The following is a 22,779-nucleotide window of genomic DNA, read 5'->3' on the forward strand; positions in this document are numbered from 1 at the left end:
CTACTATAGCTGCAAAAGTCAACAAGCATGGGCATTCTTCATATCAGTACAGATTTATTTTTTCATTTTGATAACTAGTATTTTATCAACTGGTGTATTTCAAAAGTATGTATTGTGATGTGTTATCTTTCTTGTCTAATTGCCTAGGTGTGAAATCACTTAGGAGATAATATTTCAGAAAGGACTAGCTCTAGGTAAGAATTCTGCCATTATTGTGAGTCCTACCATCTCATAGAGTAGGATCCAAGGCTGATGTTTTGAAAGTGAGGAGGGCCGCTGGCACAGTTGTGAAGCCAGCACAGCATGTTGACACAGGTCCAGCAAAGCTGAGCCGCATGCTGCAATTGCTGTCCTTCTGTCCCTCTCTTTTAGGTTTGGATCTCTTTGTCATTCCTGGGGACTCTGTGCCTTATGATTCATTTTGTCTTTTCCTGATTAACTTATGTATGAATCATTTTTTAGGAAAGTCCTAAACTTACTTTCCCTTCTGCTCTCGGGGAAATAACTTTTCCTATTTGGAACTCTTCATCATGCCCTGAAGATCATGGTGATAAGCATAGTTAAGCACCAAGCTAAATGAAGATGTGACTCCAGGAATCTTCTTGAAGTTATCTCCCCTTAAGCAAACACAAACAGTATAACTGGTAGAGGTTATACAGAGAGATAATTAGCAAACTTTGATTGGCCAAGAGAATTAGTAACAGGTTCTAAACCTGTTTTTCAATCTTTTTAAAGTTCTCTGAAAATGGAGTTTAATGATAGAGGATCCAGGTCCACCTCTGAAAAAAAATGGAACTCAATGAATAAGATAGATTGAGTAAATTAACTTTTTTTCCTATTTTATAGCATAAATGATGAAACAATAAAGTAAAGGGAATTAGGTATGAGTATTTGCTATTCATAAAAAGACTGGTTCGGATATTTTCTGTTTCTTTGGAGTACTTTAAAATAGCAAATATTGCCAGTCTAAAAGCAGCCTGTCATAATAATAAACGTATTTGCTTTGGTGGAGGCACTCTTTAGATTCTTTGAATTGGAGTAAGAGGGTTAATAATAAAAATAAAATCTGTTCCATTTGTACTTTCTAATTGTGACTGAACTTGTAACCCCAGACATGTAATGAAAAATCAAACACATGTCCAGAAACAAGATGATGTAATCTGAAAATCTTAGATAATCATGAGTCGGTCTTTGCTCTGTGCAACCTTTATAAATAAAGAGGAAGCCTGATATAGTCAGAGCCGTAAGAGTCCTCCGACCACCACGTCAGACTCATTCCTCCCTCCACTACCTCAATCCTTCCTGCTCCCCCTCTGACACCATATTTCCTTTAGGGCCACCCTGTGAATTGCTAGGGAAGCCTAGTGGTGTTCTGTATGCAATTCAGTGATTTGAATTATGATCCACCTAGATATGAGAGAGTAGTTTTGGACTCCAGTCAGGATAGGCATGGACCACCATGATGCCTTCTTGCCAAGATGGAATGTTTCCCTTCAAGCCAGAAAACACACTTGCCATCCCTCAAATAGATTCTTGATAGATATTGATCACAAAAAATGGGAAAAATACTCTTAGCACTTAAATCTTCATGCTACATTATTCTACAACAAACATTAATCTAGTCACAACACTGAAGGCTATGTCTTACAGAGAAACACAAGAATAGATGCTGTGCATACATTCATCTTCATTGATAGCATTCATGTTGGAAGGTATCTGAAAACAATCGAGTTTTGTTCAGTAGAATAGGTAAGCAACTGAGTGATAAATTGTATAAGAATATTCAAATAAAAAGTCATAGAAGGAATATTCCAATTAGGAGAAAACTTATTGATTGTGTGTGTGTGTGTGTGTGTCTGTGTGTGTGTTTGCATGTGAATATTATTATAAATGAAAGAAACCATGAAATCACAAGGTTCACGGGGAAGGCACAGCTTAGTGAGTGGAATCCAGATGCATGGTAAATCCAACAGACATGTAGCTGCTGTGACATGAGGAGCCAGTTGTCTGACAGTGAAATGCAGAAGGTCTGAGCAGAGGGGAATAGGCTCTATATGAAGAATCACAAGATACAGATAGATTAAAAAAACATGTGATGGCATAAAAGAACTCAGACAAAAATATGTAGACTGGAGTACAGAACACCTTCATTAGATGGGTTTGCATGAGATGTGGCCTATGTACTCATATCTATATAATGGAAGCACAACAAACATTTTATTTATCCACATATTTTTTCAGGATTTACTCTATACTTACTAAGCCATAATCTCCAGTGGTTCGATTCACAAATCTAAACTTGAAGTTTTTACATTGATCATATACACCCTGAAAGGATCAATAAATATTCACTAAACATAACACTACTTTTCCTCTCATTCACTCTAGAGACTTTGTCAATAAACATTACTTACAAATCCCGTAATTGCCAACGATATCTGAGGCTATTTTTAACTAATCCCTAATCTGAGGTGGCTTTTTCCATCCCAGATGTAAATTTACCCCCAAAATATCTCCCAACATATATGGTGTCCTTCCCCTGCCCCCTTCAATATGCCTTAGTCAACTCTATCCTGCTCTAAACAAAGTTCCAAAAGATTGAAGAGTTTGGCTCCTCTTGTAATTGTAGCTAGATTTAACACAGTCCTCACCTTTGTTTTCTTTATTCTAACTGTTACATTGTTGCCTCTTAGAGCATCAAGTTCAAATTCTGCCTAAATTGGTTCTATATTAACCATTCCATTTTGATTGAAAGTTCTCTGCTGATCATCCTGATAGATAATCTACCAGGTATTTCTTTTAATGCTTACAATCAAGTATAGCCACGTTTCTATTCTATACCCCGTGTACACTATTATTTCAATATCTTACAGCTGTCTTCAGTATTAATATTCTGTTCATGTAAGTTTCATCAAGACCAAGGACAGAGAAAATTCTTAACATTGGCCCACAGAGGAAATACTGCAGTCTTTGTGGAGCAGAAGGGAAATGTGACTAGTTGTTCTCACCAAAAATTTAAATTTCACACTTAAAAAAAAAAAGAAGAATCTGAATGATACAAACATAGGCAGAAGAACCAATCTGGGTCAGGAATGATAATTTCCAAACCCCTGACCCTTCACAGTGACTTCATCATAACCTAGAGATCAGCGACTGTCATTTTGCACTATAGCCTCACCATCTGCTCAGGGCTTAGTTTGTATCCTCCTCATACTGTAAGAAACTTCTCAATGTAAGGTGGAAATGTAGTAAAATCCACTATATACTGACACATGTACCTGTGCACATCTCTGCCCCTGGCAGTTTGACAATGAACAATATGTCAACAAGCCTTCCCCATCTCAATGGAACGGCTATAATGCAACCCAGTTCTAAACCATAAACTTTGGTGTGATTCTTGTTCAGAAAATCCATCATGTCTACATCCCCAAATAGCTTCCATGTCAAGTGATTGTTCTCCAATTTTATTGCACAAAGTAATTCTCAAATTGCATCATCTTTTGACTGGACAGTTAACTGTCAACTAGATTGTAATCCTTTCTTGATGAATCAAGTACCTACCATACTGCACGCAAAGGCAATGGACATAACTAAATAGCATTTGTTTTAAACTAGCTTTAATTGTTATCCATGCTTTGCATACAAAGCCTTAAGTCATCTGCTCCTGAGAGCATTCATGTTATGCATTGTTACCTCTGCCTTCCATGTTCATTCCATCCAAACTGGACTTCTTTACTCACAACCATTAAAGTGAGATGGCTTTTGCTTGGGAATATTTCCATTTTCTAATCAGTTTGCTCAGAACACTCTACATCTGCCATCTTCTTCATTTCATTCTTAAGGAAAACATCTCCTGCCCAAAGAAATTCTTTAACCCACTATAGTGGGATCAATTTATTCCTATCTACCTGTTACACTCAATTACATCATAATATTTTATCTCCATAAGGCATACCACACATGGACATATATCTACATCTGTGGATTTTCAACTCTATTTTCCTTCCCTTTTTGTAGTACACTTTGGCCTGTTTTATGCTGCACATTTGAGTTGCTACAAGCTATTTCATTGCTGTGTGCTATTAGTTAGTTCCTGGTACATGTGAAAACTAGTTGACTGCTGTTTGTAGGCTAATTTTTTAAACAAAATCATTTTACTCTCTGTATTTATCTCACTCTGCTATTTCTTTGAGCTTTGTATTCATTGGAATATGAATCAGTTTCTGTCCCTAGCATCTTCCTTCTCATAATATTGTGAGATGGTAATTTTCTAAGAAAACTCTGAGTGGACAAAGATTTTTTTTTTTTTTTTTTTTTTTTTTTTTTAGAAATCATATTGTAAGGTATTCTATAAAAAGACACTTTTCTACCTAGAACACAATTCTACAAAGATATACATATTTTATTTTTCCTAGTTCTAAAATTTGAAACCAGGAAGCCTTTCCAGTTTGATGCCTCCTTTATGGTAGGGAATAAAGGCATGTGTTTTATGTACTTATAGCTAATACCTCATTTCCAGTGTCTACACTGGAGTTCCAGAAACCATAGCAGATGCAATAGTAGCTTGAAAGCATTTTTATCAATATCTTCCAATGGAATAAGTGACCTTTCTAATTAACATCTTCAATTAAAAACCTAAATTTGGGGAAGAATGTATCGTAAGTTATGCTAAATTTATGTTGGCTCTCTATTCTAAAAAGCTTTCAAATTAATTAAAAATGAGATATTTGGTAATGGGAAAGAGAGATAAAAGCTCATGTTTATCAATTTAAATTAGAAATTAATGTTGTTTTAATAGTCAAGTTTTAGCTGATTTCAGAGCAATAAAGCAAAATTATTAAGATCTAAGTGGTAGACGTTGAAAAATCAACATGAGTTATCAAAAGGAAGACTCAAAATCCTTATCATTTCCTTACCTTATTTCAAACAAAAATCAAAATTCCCACCTGAAAGATAAACAAGGCTCTGCCCTTTCTCCCCATTGACAGGTTCTCCTTCTTCCTACAATTCCACACCACTTGTGTGTTCCTCTATTTTAGTTCCTCAGTTCCTCTGCTTTCTCTAAAAACTAAGTACCAGAAACAATCCTGCTCAAGGTTCTGTGTGGCTCAGGACTTCAAGACCTTCAACTCCCCATAGCCATCTTTTCAATGTGGCTCTTCTTGGCTATTCAGTGAAAAAGTATTCTCTCGAAACTCCCTGTTCCTACTGCAGGGTTATTTTCACTATCTCATTGCTGTGCATCTATGTGTCTTTATTGTCCTGTTCTCAATTATCTGAAGGCAGACTTCTTACTGGTCAGTTTCCTTCACAGAAAAAAAAAATCTTGGCTTAAAGCAAACATTTCATAAATATTCATCAAATACATCTATACATAGTTTACACGTTGATTTATTTCTTATTTAAAAAGGAAACTCTCAGAAGCTAACACTATAGTGTAGATTTAGAAATACTGTTCCATACAAAGAACTATGCCAACACCAAGCCACTACACAAATGGGACTGAAGAACTCAGTACAGTGGCAACTGCACTGAAGAGCATCAAGGGCCAAAGGAAGAAGCTCCCTTCGAGGAGAAGCTGCCTGGTTTTGTTGAGTTGAAGCCATCCATGTCTTTCCTTGCACCCCACACATGGATTCTCTCTAACTCTGATGGGGAACCTATAGAGAGGTCAATGCTAACACAAGTGCCACTGTTCTCAGCTTTTAGCTGATCTCACTATATATAGAGTGAGATCTTGACTCATACCAGACAAACAGAAGACAACAAATTTAAAACCAAATAGAAATTTTCCATGTGAAAAGTACTTAAGAAGAAGATATTTACAATGAATGTAAAGACCAAGGTACATATTAATTACTAAGTTACACAGATAATTAACCATAGGAATCCAAGGCAATTTAGGATTTAACAGAGCTACACTTGGTGAACAGATAAGATTATGTCTTAACAATATATTAATCTCATTGCTTTTTAAATTTTAAGATAGATATTTTAGAGAATGCAGGGCAGTACATAGAAGGATTATTGCTGATGGATAGGGACATGCATGCTCCTTACATCAGCATGATGACCGCGCTTACAGACTTCCTACAAGAAAGTTGCCAGATGATTCTTAAGTCTCTTGAAACATCAGTTGGCAACTTTGAAATTCCTATGTAATTCATGAGTTACTTAAGAAACTCAATAAGTGACAAAAGGTGAGTCACTGAGTTAATGACTTTCTGTTAAGGTGGGTGTGGCATTACAAAATGGCGGAGAGAAGCACCAGGGTGAAGTAGCACAAATTGCAGCTGTTAATGTGTTATTAAATAAGCAAAAAACAGGACATGAAGTTGGCAGTGATAGAGAGGGATGGGTCTGGGGGAGAGTTAAGGAGGAGAGTTCATTTGGATATAAGGAGAATATATTGTATGAAAGTATAAGATTTAATAAAATATGTATTCAGGAAGGAACATGCAGGTTTTCTTTTTTGGTTTTGTCTTATTTTATTTTGTTTAACAAAAGGCAATAATAGTATCCTCCTCTAAATGAGACACCACTTGAAATGTCATGATCTACAGCTCAGGATTTAAGGATTTATTTCTATGTCTTTACATATGATCCCTTCAGTATTTATTTTTTTCTCTCTGTTTCTTTAGCTTTGGAAAGAGAGGGAGGGAGGGAGGAAGAGAAGGAGGGGGAGATAGTTTCAATATCAATGGACACTGGTCCTGATTTCTAATAGACGTAACCATTCTCCACACCAAATATTATGCCAAAAAAGAATAAAATCAAAATATCCAAAATAAATATTATAAATAAAGTGCTGTTACACTCTCCAAATTTGTATAAACATTATATTAAGAGCCAAGAGTCACTTTGGACGAATTTTGATTAATTTTCCTAAATAAATTAAACTTTAATGGCATAGGAAGCTGTATTTGGATGGTACTTACTTTAAAGAACATGTTAAATATAAGAAAATGTAGTATGTAAGTAGTTAAATAAGTGCAGAGATAGTAAGGTTAAGAAAGATACTATTTATGAGGTTCTCCCTAACAATGTTGGAACAGATGTTACAAATTACCCAACTCTTCTCACATGGAAAGCAACTGCCTTAGCATTACTTTGGTTCTGTCTCAGCATTAGTTTTCGTTGCTGCCTCCAGTGATGAAATGCAGGAGTGAAATATCATATAATTATTTCATGTAACCTTGCTCAACCTAAGTTATGAAAAGAAATTTTTTTTGCAGGAAAAAAATAAAGTTTTTCTCTCCAAATTGAGTCATACTTAAGAGACACAATAACGTATCCCACCTGGATTGGTTTGGTAGCATAAAAAAGAGTTGGCACACTTCTAGACACAGACCTCTGGGTGTCTGAACAGAATATGCAATGCAAGATAAATTCACACAGTACCATTTTTAAAGACTCTAAATTTCGAAGACAAAGGCTTCTTTGTCTTTAAATAAATCCACTTGCATTTATAAATTTATTTCTTTTGTTTACCTTATGCATCTCAGAAGCTATGAAAATGGAACAGTGTATGTAATCCGTAAAAATGGCTGTTTTAAATATGAGATATGTGCATTTATTAGTATAATGACTTTGAATCCCAAACAAAAACATACTATGTAGCGTAATTCTCTCATAGATTAAATCAAATGTGATTTACCCCACATGAGCCTGTGTTCGTGTCTATACAATGTAAAATTCTTTATATTATTAAGGCGTGTCAGAAAGACTAAGGCTTCTGCTATATAGCAGAGTTCAATTTCACCACTTCTTATCTAGATGGTATATTAAGGCCATGTCCGTTGAGCTATAATCATTCAATATTTCTCTGCCAATTATCTGAGTTCAGCTCTCTAAAAATAATATTTAATTTCAAGACGAAAATACTTTCCCAAGCAACCTCAAGAAACATAAGCCTTAGATGAGACAAGGTCTGTGAAGTGATATTTCCTAAGCAGCAGTGATCATAAGGTATTGAATCTCATTAATCACAAGCGTGTGCTTTCTCATTGACAAGTTGTTTCCATAAACCTTCTATTTAAGGCTGGATATAATATTTTGTTATTAATATATTTATATAATCTCTTCAATTACTTGACTGAGAGGAAAACAATAAACATAGCTAATCATCCACCCTAAGAAAGATTAAGATGGATGAAAGGGGAGGAGGGGGAAGAGAAAGAAGAGGAGGAAGAGAGGAAGAGGTATTTTTTTATCTGCACTTTTAGAACAATTTCTCCCTGATTGCTCGAGAGAAAAACTGAACAGGTGACAATAAAACGCAAAGAGATCGCTATTATAATTACATGTATTGATACCACAGCAGTCTAGTTTATAAAGGTATGGCCAACTATCACATTTTTCAAAATTCAACTTCTTCACTAAAATTCAACTTTTACTATGCAGAACATGACAACTGAAGAATAAGGCTGTTAAATATTGTCACATTTTATGTTTGATGTTTAATACCTAACTTGGTCATGAAGGCAGAAAATGAATTATATAAAAATGTCCTCAGTATTTAGCTTTGCTACATATGCAAACTTTATCTGCTTCCTCAAATTCCTAAACCTTCTCACATCGAGCACCATCACTGCCAGTGGGAATTTAAGAACAGTCATTACGGAAAATAAACTGTTTAGAATTTTGTGTATATTTAAAACTTGTAAAATTTATCACTATATTTAAATGCAATATCAGTATTGAGAAACACTAAACCAATACTTGTTTGAAAACGAGAAAATTCATTTTCTGAAACAGATTCATGCTGTCTCCATTCTTCTTACTGGTATTTTTATTATGTTCTAGAAAAATACCATGCCTTCACTGGATATCAGAAAACAAAGTTACCACAAAAATATTGTGGTAGAAATATTTGAAAACGCTTATTAATAGTTGATTAGCTTTGCTTTTAAAAGTAAAATATTGCACATGTACTTTCAGAACACTTATCCTGCTCCAAAATGCTTCCCTTCACTTTATTTGCATTGTTCACCATAGTCATTGAATTCTGCCAACATTTTGTTTGTTTGTTTGTTTGGGGGGTTTTGTTTTTTGTTTGTTTGTTTGATTGATTGATTTTGTTTTTGAGACAAGGTTTCTCTGTTTAGTCCTGGCTGTCCTGGAACTCACTCTGTAGACCAGGCTGGCCTCGAACTCAGAAATTCACCTGCATCTGCCTCCCAAGTGCTGGGATTAAAGGCATGCGCACATAGTATTCCTTGAGCATGTGTTTAGGGAAAGAAAGAAATGGTATTGCTGAGTCTGCAGGCAACTTTTGTACCTCTGAGTATACCTGTCCTCGGTTCCACGCTTCTCAACAGGCTGAGAGACTGGACTGGGCTCTCTTTACTCTTCCTGGTTCTTCCTGGTTTGCCTTTTGCATAGTTAGTTCCATCTACACCTATGGCATGGAAGTTCTATGGTATGTGGATTATCCAAAAGTCAATGTTTCAGAGTGCTTGGAAATTATACAACTACCTTCTGACACATCCTTCAAAGACAAAACAATTCTTAATATTTATCTTACTTGTTGGTGTGTTTGTCTTGTAGAGTGCATCTTCCTTTAGAATACACATCACTTCTACTTTCTCTTAACATAGTGACTGGTTTCCCAAAGTAAATCATTTCTAATATGAAATCCGTACAAGCAGCTTACAAATGCTCATAGTCCAAATTAGGGGCTGCTATTTTACATAAAAGCCAATGGATGTCCTTAGAAGGATATTTCATTTGATAGAAGAAAAATGTCAACATAGAACTCCAAACTGTTTTCCCTCCACTGTTTTACTCTCACTTCCATTTTATTTCGGCCCTGATGTGGTTAGGGGATTCTGGGCCAACATTCTTATTTAGAATTCAGTCTTTGTTTCCCTAGACAGGATGCCTGGAAGTGGTGGCTGTGTTCTTACAAATTTAATATGGAAAAGAAAACTTACGTGGAAATTTACTGTAAGTTTAGAACAGTAATACTTTTATTTTAAAAGGTACTAAGTAATATAAGTTTCAATTTTAAATATTTTATACTGTATTTCTGTTTAATTACATATCTAAAAGTTAGAAAGTAACATTTAATGGAGCTTATTGATCTACAATGCTTGGCTTCTTATGCCTAAGAAATGTGTGTCACTCAATATAAGTGCCAGAGCAGAAGCCAAGCAACCTCAGCTACAATATGAAAGCATTCCATTGTGTCTTCTATAGCTCATTTTGCTCTTTAAGTATTTGTCTATTCGAATTTATTCTCTTATAAAGAAAGATGGTCACTTAACTCCTATTTGTATTGGAAGCTTCACTGAAGCTAAACTTTGAATTGGTTTCAGGGAATGTGTTTATATTGTGAGCATCAGAGGGAAAACCTGGTAGATCAATATGGAAGAAAGAATGGGAGGGTGTCTAAAGGAGTGACAAAGGTTCTTATTTTTTCTCAAGTATCTTAAGTATCCTACAAGTTACTCCTTACCTCGGGCAAGTGATAACCCCAACCAAACCTGGAGGACTCTGAACGTCCTATTCTGTTCATGGGTCACTGTTACAGAAAAGGAGTTATCTGACCGCTTTCTAGTGAGCAAATACATCGATGGAAGAATATACCACTCTTTTGGACCGAAGAAATGTGATGTCAATACTGACTACATATTCTTACTAAAACTTTAGTAAAAACATGAACACTCATGCATATGTATATGTGTATGTATATATGTGTGTGTTCAATATCAATATTTTCCTAGATTACTTACTACCAAGTAGAAAAGGAAAATGTTAAATAGATAGTAACATAAATTCATGTCATGAGAGAATATTTTAAAACCAAATATCTCACTTAGTTTTAAATTGATCTGTATTTATAAATACATATACTTATTCACAAAATATGGTATGCATTTTTGAGTGGATGTTTTCCTTTCAAAAAAGTTTAGTTAATAAGATTACATAGAGCTGACAATGGTTTTTAGAAGATTTTCAAAACAATTATGCTTGTTTAAATGCACACACTGAACTATGGAAGCTCAACTCCATAGGAATTACATGAACAGCCCCACACACAATCTTATCAGAACTATTTAACTTCTTTATACTCTTCCTATTCAGATATTTCTTCTCAAATGCTGACAAAAACAAGAACAGTGTTTAATCCTCCAGGGGGAATTATTCCAAGAGTGCCAGGTGTTTTTGTTTCTTAATTTGACATAAGGTCACTCTGAGAACATTAGCTGTCATGAAACTCACTATGTAGCTCAGGCTGGTCTCAAACTCAAAGAAAACATAATTTTGCCTTGCAAGTTCAAAGATTACAAACGTGACACACTCACCTGGCTTTTCATATGAAATATTGAATTTAAATCTGCATTTAAGCATCAAGCTATGTAAAACTAACACATTATATATCACAACATGCAATGAGAAGCAATAGCTGTGGCACAGTGCATTCAAACTCTATTATAAAAACCTATGGTCACTTTCTGCTCTTCAAAACAAACTCACAGATGGCACAACTTCACATCTCTGCTCCATCATTAGTCTGACCCAAACCAGACTTGGCAGATGATAAAAGACCTTCATATATTGTATTTATTTTTGACAAACGCCCTGTCCTTTAAAATGTTTTGGAGATTTAAAATCTCATATCATAGAACTCATTAAAGGACATTTCAAAAGATCTCTTGAAAGCATATTTTAAAAAAGCCTTAATGTTATGCTGTAGTAAAATCCCACCAACACACTCACATACCGAGAATCTACTGCTTCAAAACCCACAAAGCCATTATCTGCTGTACAGAAACACACCTAGCCATTACCTACTGCATCAAATTAACATCCTCCAGAAGAGTAGATTCAAATTTAGTACAAAAACTCACATCCAAATGCTACACAATTTAACCAATTCAGAAAGCACTACAGCAAATCTCAGAAAAAGATGACAACAAACTATCAAAAGCAGGAAGCCAAAAGCCTATCCACCCTCATCATAAAGTGGTAATCACACTGGGCTTTCAGAGACAGAAAGCATGGCCACTCCTACCTTGACCTTGCCCACTCCCCTGATGAATGCCAAGGATGATCAGCATCAGTAGTCCTGGCGTCCACGTCCACGGCCTTCCACAGATACTTTCTTGTCTTCTGGCCATTGCATTTTAAACTCTGCATAGCAAGTGGGGAGTGTGTGAAAAGACCATAAATTATATTCTTAAGGGAATATATTAGCACTCAAGTTGCATAAACAATATTCACTGTGCATTTACAAATCATGCTGCTGATAGGGGCATACACTTGAAAATTATGTTTTCCCTTGTGAGTGTTACAACGGTGATTGATATGAAAACCTATCATCTTAAAACGCATTTTCTAAACATTACTCTGAATATTTCAATACTGTTTTGTCAAATAGAAAATTAAGCCTATGAATGCTTGAAAAGTAGACACAGATAGGCACTGGAGTTCAATCAAGCAAAAAATTGTATGATGATAATATTTCTAACTTGTTATTTAGGGAAACTAATGTGCCAAAACACCATATCATCTCTATAAATATATACACAAATAGCTGAGTTTCATGAAGTCCCATAAGTTCATAAAAAAAAAAAACCAAACCTCAAAATATTCTCAAGTTTTAAGTGGCAGTTTTATTACATTATTCATTTAATGAAATAAAAACTAATCATAAAAAGGCAAAACTTGTACAGGTTATTATGAATTAGAATAAAAGTATAAACATTAGTAAATGCTACATTTCTAATTTAAATATATAATATATTGATAATGTATTAACACATATACAACAACTAACTTAACATGAACTCATATATTTGAATATTCAGTTGGATGCTTTTTTTCCACCCTGATGAATAAAATCATTGAAATGACCACCAAAGAGATATTATGTACTCACACAGTTGAATAATCCATAATGATGAACAAATTGTGAGCTACGTGTGCCAATATGGCTAAATGCTGATAATGTAATTATGAAGAACTATATTCAACCTCTATACTGCACATATGATAAACATAAATCAGTATGATAAGCATGACAAACATTTTACAACCAAGATTAGGAATCGCATAGTTACAGTTAAGTCCTTATGCAAAAGAATTCTAAAATGGAGGCTATTCTTACAATGCTTTAGATATGAAATAGCCCTCCAGTATGGGAAAGTCTCAATCATTAGATGGGAAAAAGGACTGAGAGGTGAACAGGTCATAGGAACCTAACCTCATCAATGGATGTTATCTATTGATAACTTTGCAAACGGACTATTAGAAGTTAGAACCTTGCTAGATAAAGTAGATGTACTCATTTGGCCTCTATATAATTCATTTGACCTTTTGACTCACATCATCCCTCTTGGCTGCCACGATACGAGCAGTGTTCTTTAGCAATAGACTGAAATCTCAGAAAGTAAACCAAACCCATCATCCATCCTTCAAAATGATTTGCTCCAGGATTCTGCCACAGCCATGAGTGAATCATGCCAATCCCAAATTGCCATTTGATTAATTTATAAAATTTGGGGGCGAGAAAAATAAAGCTAGTATTTTTTAAAATATTTGTTCAAACTGTAACATAATCACAGCTTCTCTGAAACTTTTTTTCTTCTCTTTTTCTTTGATCAAGAAAGTCATGTCTTTGTTTCGGAGCCTAACTCATGTTAGACTCACAATAGCAGAGCTAAAGGGAGATATACAAGCCATGTCAAGTAATGTTCTCCCCTTAAACAGAGAACCTAGAAATGGCATTTCTTCATCAATGTGTCATATCAAAACACTAAAGACAATGGCAGACTTAATAGTAATAGAAATTTAAATTTTAGATTATTTTTGCTGTCTTAGATTTTATGTGTCCTTTACTTCTCAGAGATGTTACTATTTCCCAACTGAGAATGTTGAGCCTTAGAGAAATGAACAATACCCCTATTCTGTGATGTGTCCTTGTGACTTCAGAGTCTGCGCTCTGCACAGATGCTCACTAGCTGGGATTGAGTTCTGGATGGTCCTAATGTGCCCCAGTACTCCTCTAAAGATGATGCTGAGACAAGGAAAAGGCTGTCCAGGATCTATATCCACAGTCACTCAATGCCTAATGGATACCTTCAAATTACAAATAACTAAAGCCTAAGCAATTAGATGCTCACGTTAATTCTTAAAATTGCAAGTTATTTCCAAAGTGCATTGTATGTTTCAGGGAAATTCCTAAAATACTACCCCCAAAGTATTTACTAGCATTGGTGACTGAACATTAAAGAAAAGGAGAATAAAATCACAAGGAAGCAAACGCAGTACCTGGTAGTATGTTTAAAAGGCAAGAAGCAAAGTGAAACATTCTGGGTAAGGATTAATTATGCATTTTTTCCAGTCACTTTTCCTGGGAAGATGCAACCAAATATCTTTTCATTCCAGATGGGACACAGAAAACTGATGGAAGAAAAAAATCTTTGCTCTGGTGCAGGTTGGTGAGTCAAGGTGTTTACTGGGGTATGTTCAATAGAGGTATATAAGCGCAGCTGCAACCGTGGAAAGCCTGTCTGCCCCAGATGCATTCTGAAGCTCTGTGTCCCCCACCCCATTATGTGCAGGTAGGTCCTCTGGAAAGTCTCCTCCAGGATCGTTTGATTGTTCTTATAATTGTGGAGGACCTTCGTGAATCTTGTAAGTCCCTGAGCTGCTTGATACAAAAATGACCTCAGCTCCCTGTGTGAAGTTACTTAGCCCTCAAGGAGGAAGCTTTTTTTTTTCCATTTTTTATTAGGTATTTAGCTCATTTACATTTCCAATGCTATACCAAAAGTCCCCCATACCCACCCACCCCCACTCCCCTGACCACCCACTCCCCCTTTTTGGCCCTGGCGTTCCCCTGTACTGGGGCATATAAAGTTTGCAAGTCCAATGTAGCTACACCACAGTTATATGCAAGTATATGTCTGTCTGCTTATATGTGCGTTTTGAGCATTTGTTCACATTTTAACACTATGTAACTTTTTTAGCATACATCACAGTTTGAAAATTTGTAACTCAATGTTTTAATAACCCATAATAAAGTAGTTTCCAAAATTATTTCATATAATTGTTCCACAATGAACTTTTAGGCAAATTTACTATGTACATTATTTCCTTAACTTCTGGAGACTTACACATACTAGTCCTTTTAGAATGCAGAATTTTACAATTTCATATAGCACCATTTGAAAGGCCCTACAAGTATCTACAGGAAAGACTGGCATGTAAAATACCAGCTACACTATATATTTTAGTAAAAATGTTGAAGAGCAAATGGCTTTCATCATATTTTCATAATGAAGAGAAAAATGAAGCCTTACTTCCTAAATTGACATTTGTTGAAAATAAATATTTCCCAAATGCCAAGTAATATAATGCATTGTCCTTGACAGGCTCTGATCTTGAAACCTACTAGCTTTCTTTGTAACATTGACATTAACAACATTCTTCATGCAATAGAAAGTCAGTGTATTTATTGCTTATTTTATGAAACTCAAAAAAAATAATGAACCACAAAATAAAGTAACATTTACCACTTACAGCAAAGTCATGCCATCAATTATTTTAATCTTTTGTAAACATTCTTTTTAGAAATTTGAAAATAAAAATTAGGTAGAGAAAAATCCATTATTTTCCTCATTCCTGTTGCTCTTGAAAGAATGGAATAACTCATGACTTATTCACAGTTACACTCTCTATATTCTCTGTCCATGGATCTGATTGCTGTTGGGACTACACAGGCAGAGTTCATTACGTCTTTTCCTTGTAATGACTATATTCATATCTTATTGTAAGAATGCCCATCTTGGTCTTTCCAATGAAGAGATAGTAGATCTTAAGAGAGAATTTTAAATTATATTTTGTCATGTAAAATAAAAATTAGTTTGGTTTGTTATGATGATTAAGCAAGGAATTCTATGAGATGAAGTCATAGGTCATCCTCAAAACTAAAAAGCAATGTTAAAGAGAAGCTTCACTCAATATCAAAGCTTTTACTCTCTGTAAGATGACGAGAGGTCTTCTAATGACAATGTACAATTGACAAAAATTTAATGTAGTAATGGGAGCTGAAGAACTGCTACATTGTTTCTGGTTTATGTTGTGTTAAGCAATGGCCACTTCCTGCCCCCGCTTGATTCTTTGGGTTTTGGCATTAAAGGGTTGCTCAGAAAGGCTGTATAATTATGAGTCTACTGAGTAGAAAGACAAACAACCTGGAAGCTCAGCACATTACATAGTTCTCTGGCTGGAGACACACTTTTGTGAACATGCCTGACACCAAGTTGAAGGTTTAGAGACCAATATGAGGATTAGTCAGTTGTTGGTAGACTGAAGACCGTGGGCTTACTTGCAGATAGAACCCTGAGAATATTTGACATTGTTTTTTTTTAAGAAGAGGCAGCTACCACTTGTTTTCATGATTGGTGTTCCCCAGCTACTTGATTCAAGACTGTCCTACCTGCTCTCTGATCTAGATGTAAAGGAGTGTTCCCCAGGTGGCAGGATTGTCTGCTCCATCAGATAAAACAATAAACTGGAGAAGGTTTGAGAATGATCAATTATTCAGCCACTCTGCAAAACCTTTTAAAACCAAAGTCCAAAGACTAAATGAGATCAGGAAGAAGGCATTATTTTCAGGTCTTCAATTTCTTTTCTCAGCATGTTCTAGAGGCACAATGTAAACCAGAAACAATGGAGCAGGACCTATTCTAATAGCCACTTCCTGATTTCATTTTCTTTACTCCAGTTAACAGACCTTAAATCCAGCCTGGGTATGGTATAATGTCTACAAATGAGAAAAGGAGGGGGACAATTTGGGGACTGGGTCTAAGGGTGGGACTGGGGGGGGGGGGAGAGAGAGGAGCTAGGATCAGGCTATAAAGTAAATAAATACATTCATGGAGAAAAAGAAAAGCCATTCTTTCAAACTTGCTGCTTCATTGTCCCATAGACAGGATGGCTCCAGATAGCCTCCAGTACCAGCGTCAGCAGCAGCTCTTTAGCAGCCTTTCTCTGTATAGATCCTTGCAAAGCTTCCTCTTGGCATGAGGCCTGTTCACCAAAGTGTCCCCAGCAAGAGCTGACCTATACTTATGCGCCTTCCTGAACAACCCTTTAAAACCAAAGCCTAAGAATAAAAGGAGAGCAGAACGTATCCATTGCGTATAAGCCTTCCATTCTTCTTCTCAGAATATTATAGGGACGCAACATAAACCAGAAACAATGTAGCAGAATTCATCCCCGTCCTTCAGTTCCTATTAATCACAATGATCCCCCCCCATGGTACATTCTCATACAATCTTGCAATGAATAATAATTGAGGTTATTCTGAGACTTCACTTCAACATTGCCCTTAAGTATATGCTTTTAGTTTTGAAAGGAGTTTTTTTTTTTTAAACTAGTAAGTTCTTATCAATACAATTTATGGCAATCAAAAGTATAGCTGGTATATTAGAGTGATGACCAAATTAAATACAATGTAACATTGTATTAAAGCTACTTATGCTGTTGGAGTACCTAGAGTGACTTTTTGTTTTTTCAATATGGTAAAATTTATTTGTTTAGGTTGCAATATCAGTGGAGGCCAATGGTCTTTAAAGGACTCTGGCGATGACAGAACTCTTGAAGGCTAATTCTATTTAAATTATTTTTTACAAACTAATACAACTACTTAGGCTATGTGGTGGTACATGCCTTTAATCCTAGCACTATGAAGACAGATATTTAAGTTCATGTCCAATCTGGTCAACAGGACATTACAAGACTACACAGAGAAACTCTGTCTCAAAATCAATAATAAGAAGAACTACAATAACAACAAAAGTGAAATAAATATTATTAAAGATTACTTATATTTTAAGCATGTGTGTATGTGTGTGAACACGTAAATATGGGCAATATATGTATGCATGCCATATTACACAAGTGGAGAGCTGAGAAAAACTCAAGGAAAGTCAGTGTACTCTTCTATTGTGTGAATTCGGGAATAGAACTCATTCGGTCTAGATGAGATGTCAGGTGCCATTTATATATTGATCCATCTTGCTGACCCACTTTTTTTTGACAATTAAATCAAATACCATCACAAGCTCCAAAGTACACAAACTCCTCTACAGTATAAGTTCAGTGAAGTAAGATATTATATGTCACCTTGCACCACTAACAACCAAGTGTCATGAGTTTGCCAAAGGAGCTCATGTCAGGTAGTTATCCTGGTACTCAAAGATAGAGGCAGAAATACCAGCCTTCGCTACATAGTGCCTCTCAAGATATCCTGGGATATGAGAACTCATCTGAAAAACTTTAAACAAACTAGATTAATGAATGCATAAATGAGTGAATAAATGAATAAATACCAGGAATTATTAAATGTGGTATTGTTGTAGACTGCTGTTTGTATGTTCTCAAGAGTGCCTATACTCAGGTGCAGTCAGGTGAAATCTTAGTCAGATAAGGCTAGAACTTGTGATTGGGCTGTACAAGGAGGGGTCAGAGCTGAAAGCTTTAGAGAGGGGAAAGATGGAGAGGGTGAGGTGAGAGACCAGACTGGGGACAGAAAGAAGATGGAGGAAGAAGATAAATTAGAACTACATGGCCTAAAAGAGCCATAGGAAGCTATGGATCTCATAGAAGGGCAATAGAATAATGTAAGGTACATTTGCCCCATCTAGGTGTACAGCTTGTATTTATATCAATTGAGTTTTGAATTCTTTCTGTGGGCATTTTGGGGGTTGAGGATTTACTGTTATAAATCTAGCTGATAAATTACAAGCCCCTGGGGTTTTCATTTTATAGGGTTATGAGGATTTGTACAAGTTGGCTTGGGAAGATCCAGGCAGCTCAGTAGCTGACTCGCCACAGGAACTATGGGGTCAGGTGAGACCACCATTGCAGGCACATAGCCGGCTTTAGCGTAGATTGATTTTTTTTATAACTACATACTATATGATATTATTCATGTTTGCTTCTTACATGTAGTGTACTGGTACCCTGCTGAGTAATTCAATACATCTGAAAAAAAGTAATCTTGTATATCATTGAAGACTTGCTAAATCAGAACCTCTAGGAGGAAGCCTTGAAATCCGTACTATAATGACTCCAGTAGATGGTAACTTTCCAATCTTAAGTTAGGAATAATTTATAAAAAAATATGTAGGTTCATAAAACCTAGGAACAGACAGATTTTAAAGAAACAGTCCTAATGAAAGAAAAATTTTTAGTGCCAGACAACCTGAAGTCCTGAAGTGTTACATCTCTGTAATGCTAACAGAGACAACACTCAAGTTCTGGAGATTATGGGTGCCTCGGGTCTTTCAAGAGAAACAAAGTGACATTTGTGTGTGTGTGTGTGTGTGTGTGTGTGTGTGTGTGTGTGTGTGTGTGTGTGTGTGTGTGTGAAATTCTGTGAATTCTCTGAAGTAACATAAAACATTGTCCATCCATTCTGATGCCTTAAAAGAGCCATTGGAGCTTCCTTCAGGCCACCGTCCTCAGTATCTAATTTTTATAAGACTTCTTAAGGAGAATTATGAACGATAAAAGGTTGTGACAATTCTCTCTGGGTTTGAGTAGTAGCACACTTTATAGAAAATTAAGAATTAAAGTAGGCAGTGGTAAAATGAGTCAAAAAAGACTCAGCAAGCAAGAGGAAATCCTGGTTCGACTGCAGATATTTGAGACCAAACCAACGGAGGAGATTATGTATGTGTCTGTATCTGTAATATTTCATACATATACTCAAATTTACATTTCCACCACCTAGGAGAAAGAATCAGAAATGATGCAAATGCTTGTGGATTATTTATCCTGAAGGTTGGTGGCGGTTCTGAGTGAACTCCTAAATACTGAGGCATAATCTCTCTGCAATAACTGGTTTGGTGCAAACCTAGGATTGCCAGAGGAAAGGCTGGGTCATCGACCTAGACACCATCAGCTTCTGAGAGAAGATTCTTTCTTCTACACAAAAGGATAACTATAAAGTAACCATAATAACATCAAGATTTAAAAGTTGAGTAGGGGGACAGAAATACAACTAATTTGGTTTAATCAATAGTAGAGAATACAGCTCAATATGTTCTCAAATAAGTGCTAAAGTTGAATGCCACACTTGGAGTATTCAAAAACATGTATCATGAAGGAAGACAGAAGAGCTCAGATGGTTTCTCAAAACAGAAGAGAGACTAGAACCCTCAGAGAATCTTCATAAAGAGGACTATACAAATGAACATATTAATGCAAACGGCCTGGAAGAGAAGTGACAAACAGAAAGTGGGGGTTTTCTGCCTTGGTATTAAGGGTGGTAAAGAAGTATCTTAGAATTAACCTCGAGAAGAGCAAGTAGGAGGAGGAAAGAATACAAGGGATGGAAGTAAGGACGTCATCTGAAGGGAAAAGCACAATTTTCATGGGCCTTGCATGAGGAAGTATATTTACCTCAACAAATGATGACTGTGTGTGGCTGAAGGAAACTGTGATCAGAAATCGATGTTTTAAGATAAATGACAATATGTACTCACTGATAAGTGGATATTAGCCCAAAACTTAGGATACCCAAGATATAAGATACAATTTGCTAAACGCATGAAACTCAAGAAGAATGAAGACCAAAGTGTGGACACTGTGCCCCTTCTTAGAATTGGGAACAAAACACCCATGGAAGGAGTTACAGAGTCAAAGTGTGGAGCTGTGATGAAAGGATGGACCATCTAGAGACTGCCATATCCAGGGATCTACCCCATAATCAGCTTCCAAACGCTGACACCATTGCATACACTAGCAAGATTTTGCTGAAAGGACCCAGATATAGCTGTCTCTTGTGAGACTATGCCGGGGCCTAGCAAACACAGAAGTGGATGCTCACAGTCAACTATTGGATGGATCACAGGGCTCCCAATGGAGGAGCTAGAGAAAGTACCCAAGGAACTATAGGGATCTGCAACCCTATAGGTAGAACAACATTATGAACTAAGCAGTACCCCGGAGCTCTTGTCTCTAGCTGCATATGTATCAAAAGATGGCCTAGTCGGCCATCACTGGAAAGAGAGGCCCATTGGACACGCAAACTTTATATGCCCCAGAACAGGGGAGCACCAGGGCCAAAAAAAAAAAAAAAATGGGAATGGGTGGGTAGGGAAGTGGGGGGGAGAGGGTATGGGTGACTTTTAGGGTAGCATTAGAAATGTAATTGAGGAAAATACATAATAAATAAAATAAATAAAATAAATAAAATAAAATAAAATAAAATAAAAACAAGAGTGAGAAAAGTAGTCTATGGGCAGCAGCAATTCAAATGGCCTGTCCAGTCTTCAGAGCATTTGGGTGTTGACAGACTCCACTGTATGAGGAGATGTGGAAACATAATCATGTGAAATTACTATTGGATAGCTATTGAATTTAGATGATCTTCATTGTTAAAAATGTTTTAAATGTGAAGGAGATTACTGTGACTCAATTTTCTGGACCCAAAAGGTATTCTTTTTTAAAAAAATATTTTTATTAGGTATTTTCCTCATTTACATTTCCAATGCTATCCCATAAGTCCCCCATACCCCCCCCCCACTCCCCTACCCACCCACTCCCACTTTTTGGCCCTGGCATTCCCCTGTACTAGGGCACATAAATTTGCAAGTCCAATGGGCCTCTCTTTCCAGTGATGGCCGACTAGGCCATCTTTTGATACATATGCAGCTAGAGACAAGAGCTCCGGGGTACTGGTTAATTCATAGTGTTGTTGCACCTATAGAGTTGCAGATCCCTTTAGTTCCTTGGGTACTTTCTCTAGTTCCTCCATTGGGGGCCCTGTGATCCATCCAATAGCTGACTGTGAGCATCCACTTCTGTGTTTGCTAGGCCCTGGCGTAGTCTCACAAGAGAGAGCTCTAGCTGGGTCCTTTCAGCAAAATCTTGCTAGTGTATGCAATGGTGTCAGCGTTTGGAAGCTGATTATGGGATGGATCCCTGGATATGGCAGTCTCTAGATGGTCCATCCTTTCGTCACAGCTCCAAACTTTGTTTCTGTAACTCCTTCCATGGGTGTTTTGTAAATGTTTAATGAGAAATTTGAAAAAAAAGAATATATGATCATTCATTTACTGTTATGTTCTTTCAACTTCCTTCAAAGATTTAGACAATTGTATCAGTCCTCAGGGCCTCTGAGTTACTCTGTTTCTCAAATACTGAAATAACTAATGAGCAAGTTAATCCTAGAATATATGTTCTTCGTGAAAGCAAGGGTTATTATTATGATTTATATATACAAAATTCTTTACAGACAGTTTTAATGGATGCTCTCTATTTTTGTCGGTGTGGGAGAGTAGGAGGTGGTACAGGGCATTGGTAGTTTGGCCCTAATGATTGGGAATTTACAATGTTGACCTGGCTGGCCTGGAACTCACAGAGATCTTTTGCATCCCAAGTTTTGGGATTAAAGACAGATATTTCCATATCTGGTTAGGAAATAACTTCATGAGAGTTTTAGAGCAAGATTGTAGAAAACATAATTTTATTCTGTGAATCTGGAGACGTTAAGCAGAAAATCAGCAAGATATCATAAAGACTGCAGCAGTTAATATGGGTTGTGAAGTTCTCCTATCAACTTTAGCTGATTCCATTTCAGATACCAAGGGAGTTTTGAGGAATTATTTCATTCCCTGCTCAATCTGTTATTTTTCTGGATAAAAATCTTACTATCCAAAGATATAATGATCACTGTGTTAGAAGAAATACTTGTTTCCTTATGAAAAATTTACAGAAGAAAGGGAAACTCAAATCAAATATTACTATATGGAA

The 22,779-nt window shown here is 36.2% G+C and overlaps 1 protein-coding gene across 4 annotated transcripts in view; it reads right to left on the bottom strand.

The window, feature by feature from the left end:
- Robo2 (roundabout guidance receptor 2) overlaps window positions 1-22,779 on the bottom strand; it is a 1,555,468-nt gene that overhangs the window by 1,516,229 nt on the left and 16,460 nt on the right. For all 4 annotated transcript variants that reach the window (XM_006523038.4, XM_030249139.1, XM_030249140.1 and 1 more), the window contains exon 2: window positions 12,020-12,138. In XM_006523038.4, coding sequence (XP_006523101.1) covers window positions 12,020-12,125 — 106 coding nt within the window. In that variant the 5' untranslated portion in view covers window positions 12,126-12,138. The remainder of the gene's footprint in view (window positions 1-12,019; window positions 12,139-22,779) is intronic.

The sequence above is a fragment of the Mus musculus genome, chromosome 16 (assembly GCF_000001635.26).
Source record: "Mus musculus strain C57BL/6J chromosome 16, GRCm38.p6 C57BL/6J".
Taxonomy (NCBI): domain Eukaryota; kingdom Metazoa; phylum Chordata; class Mammalia; order Rodentia; family Muridae; genus Mus; species Mus musculus.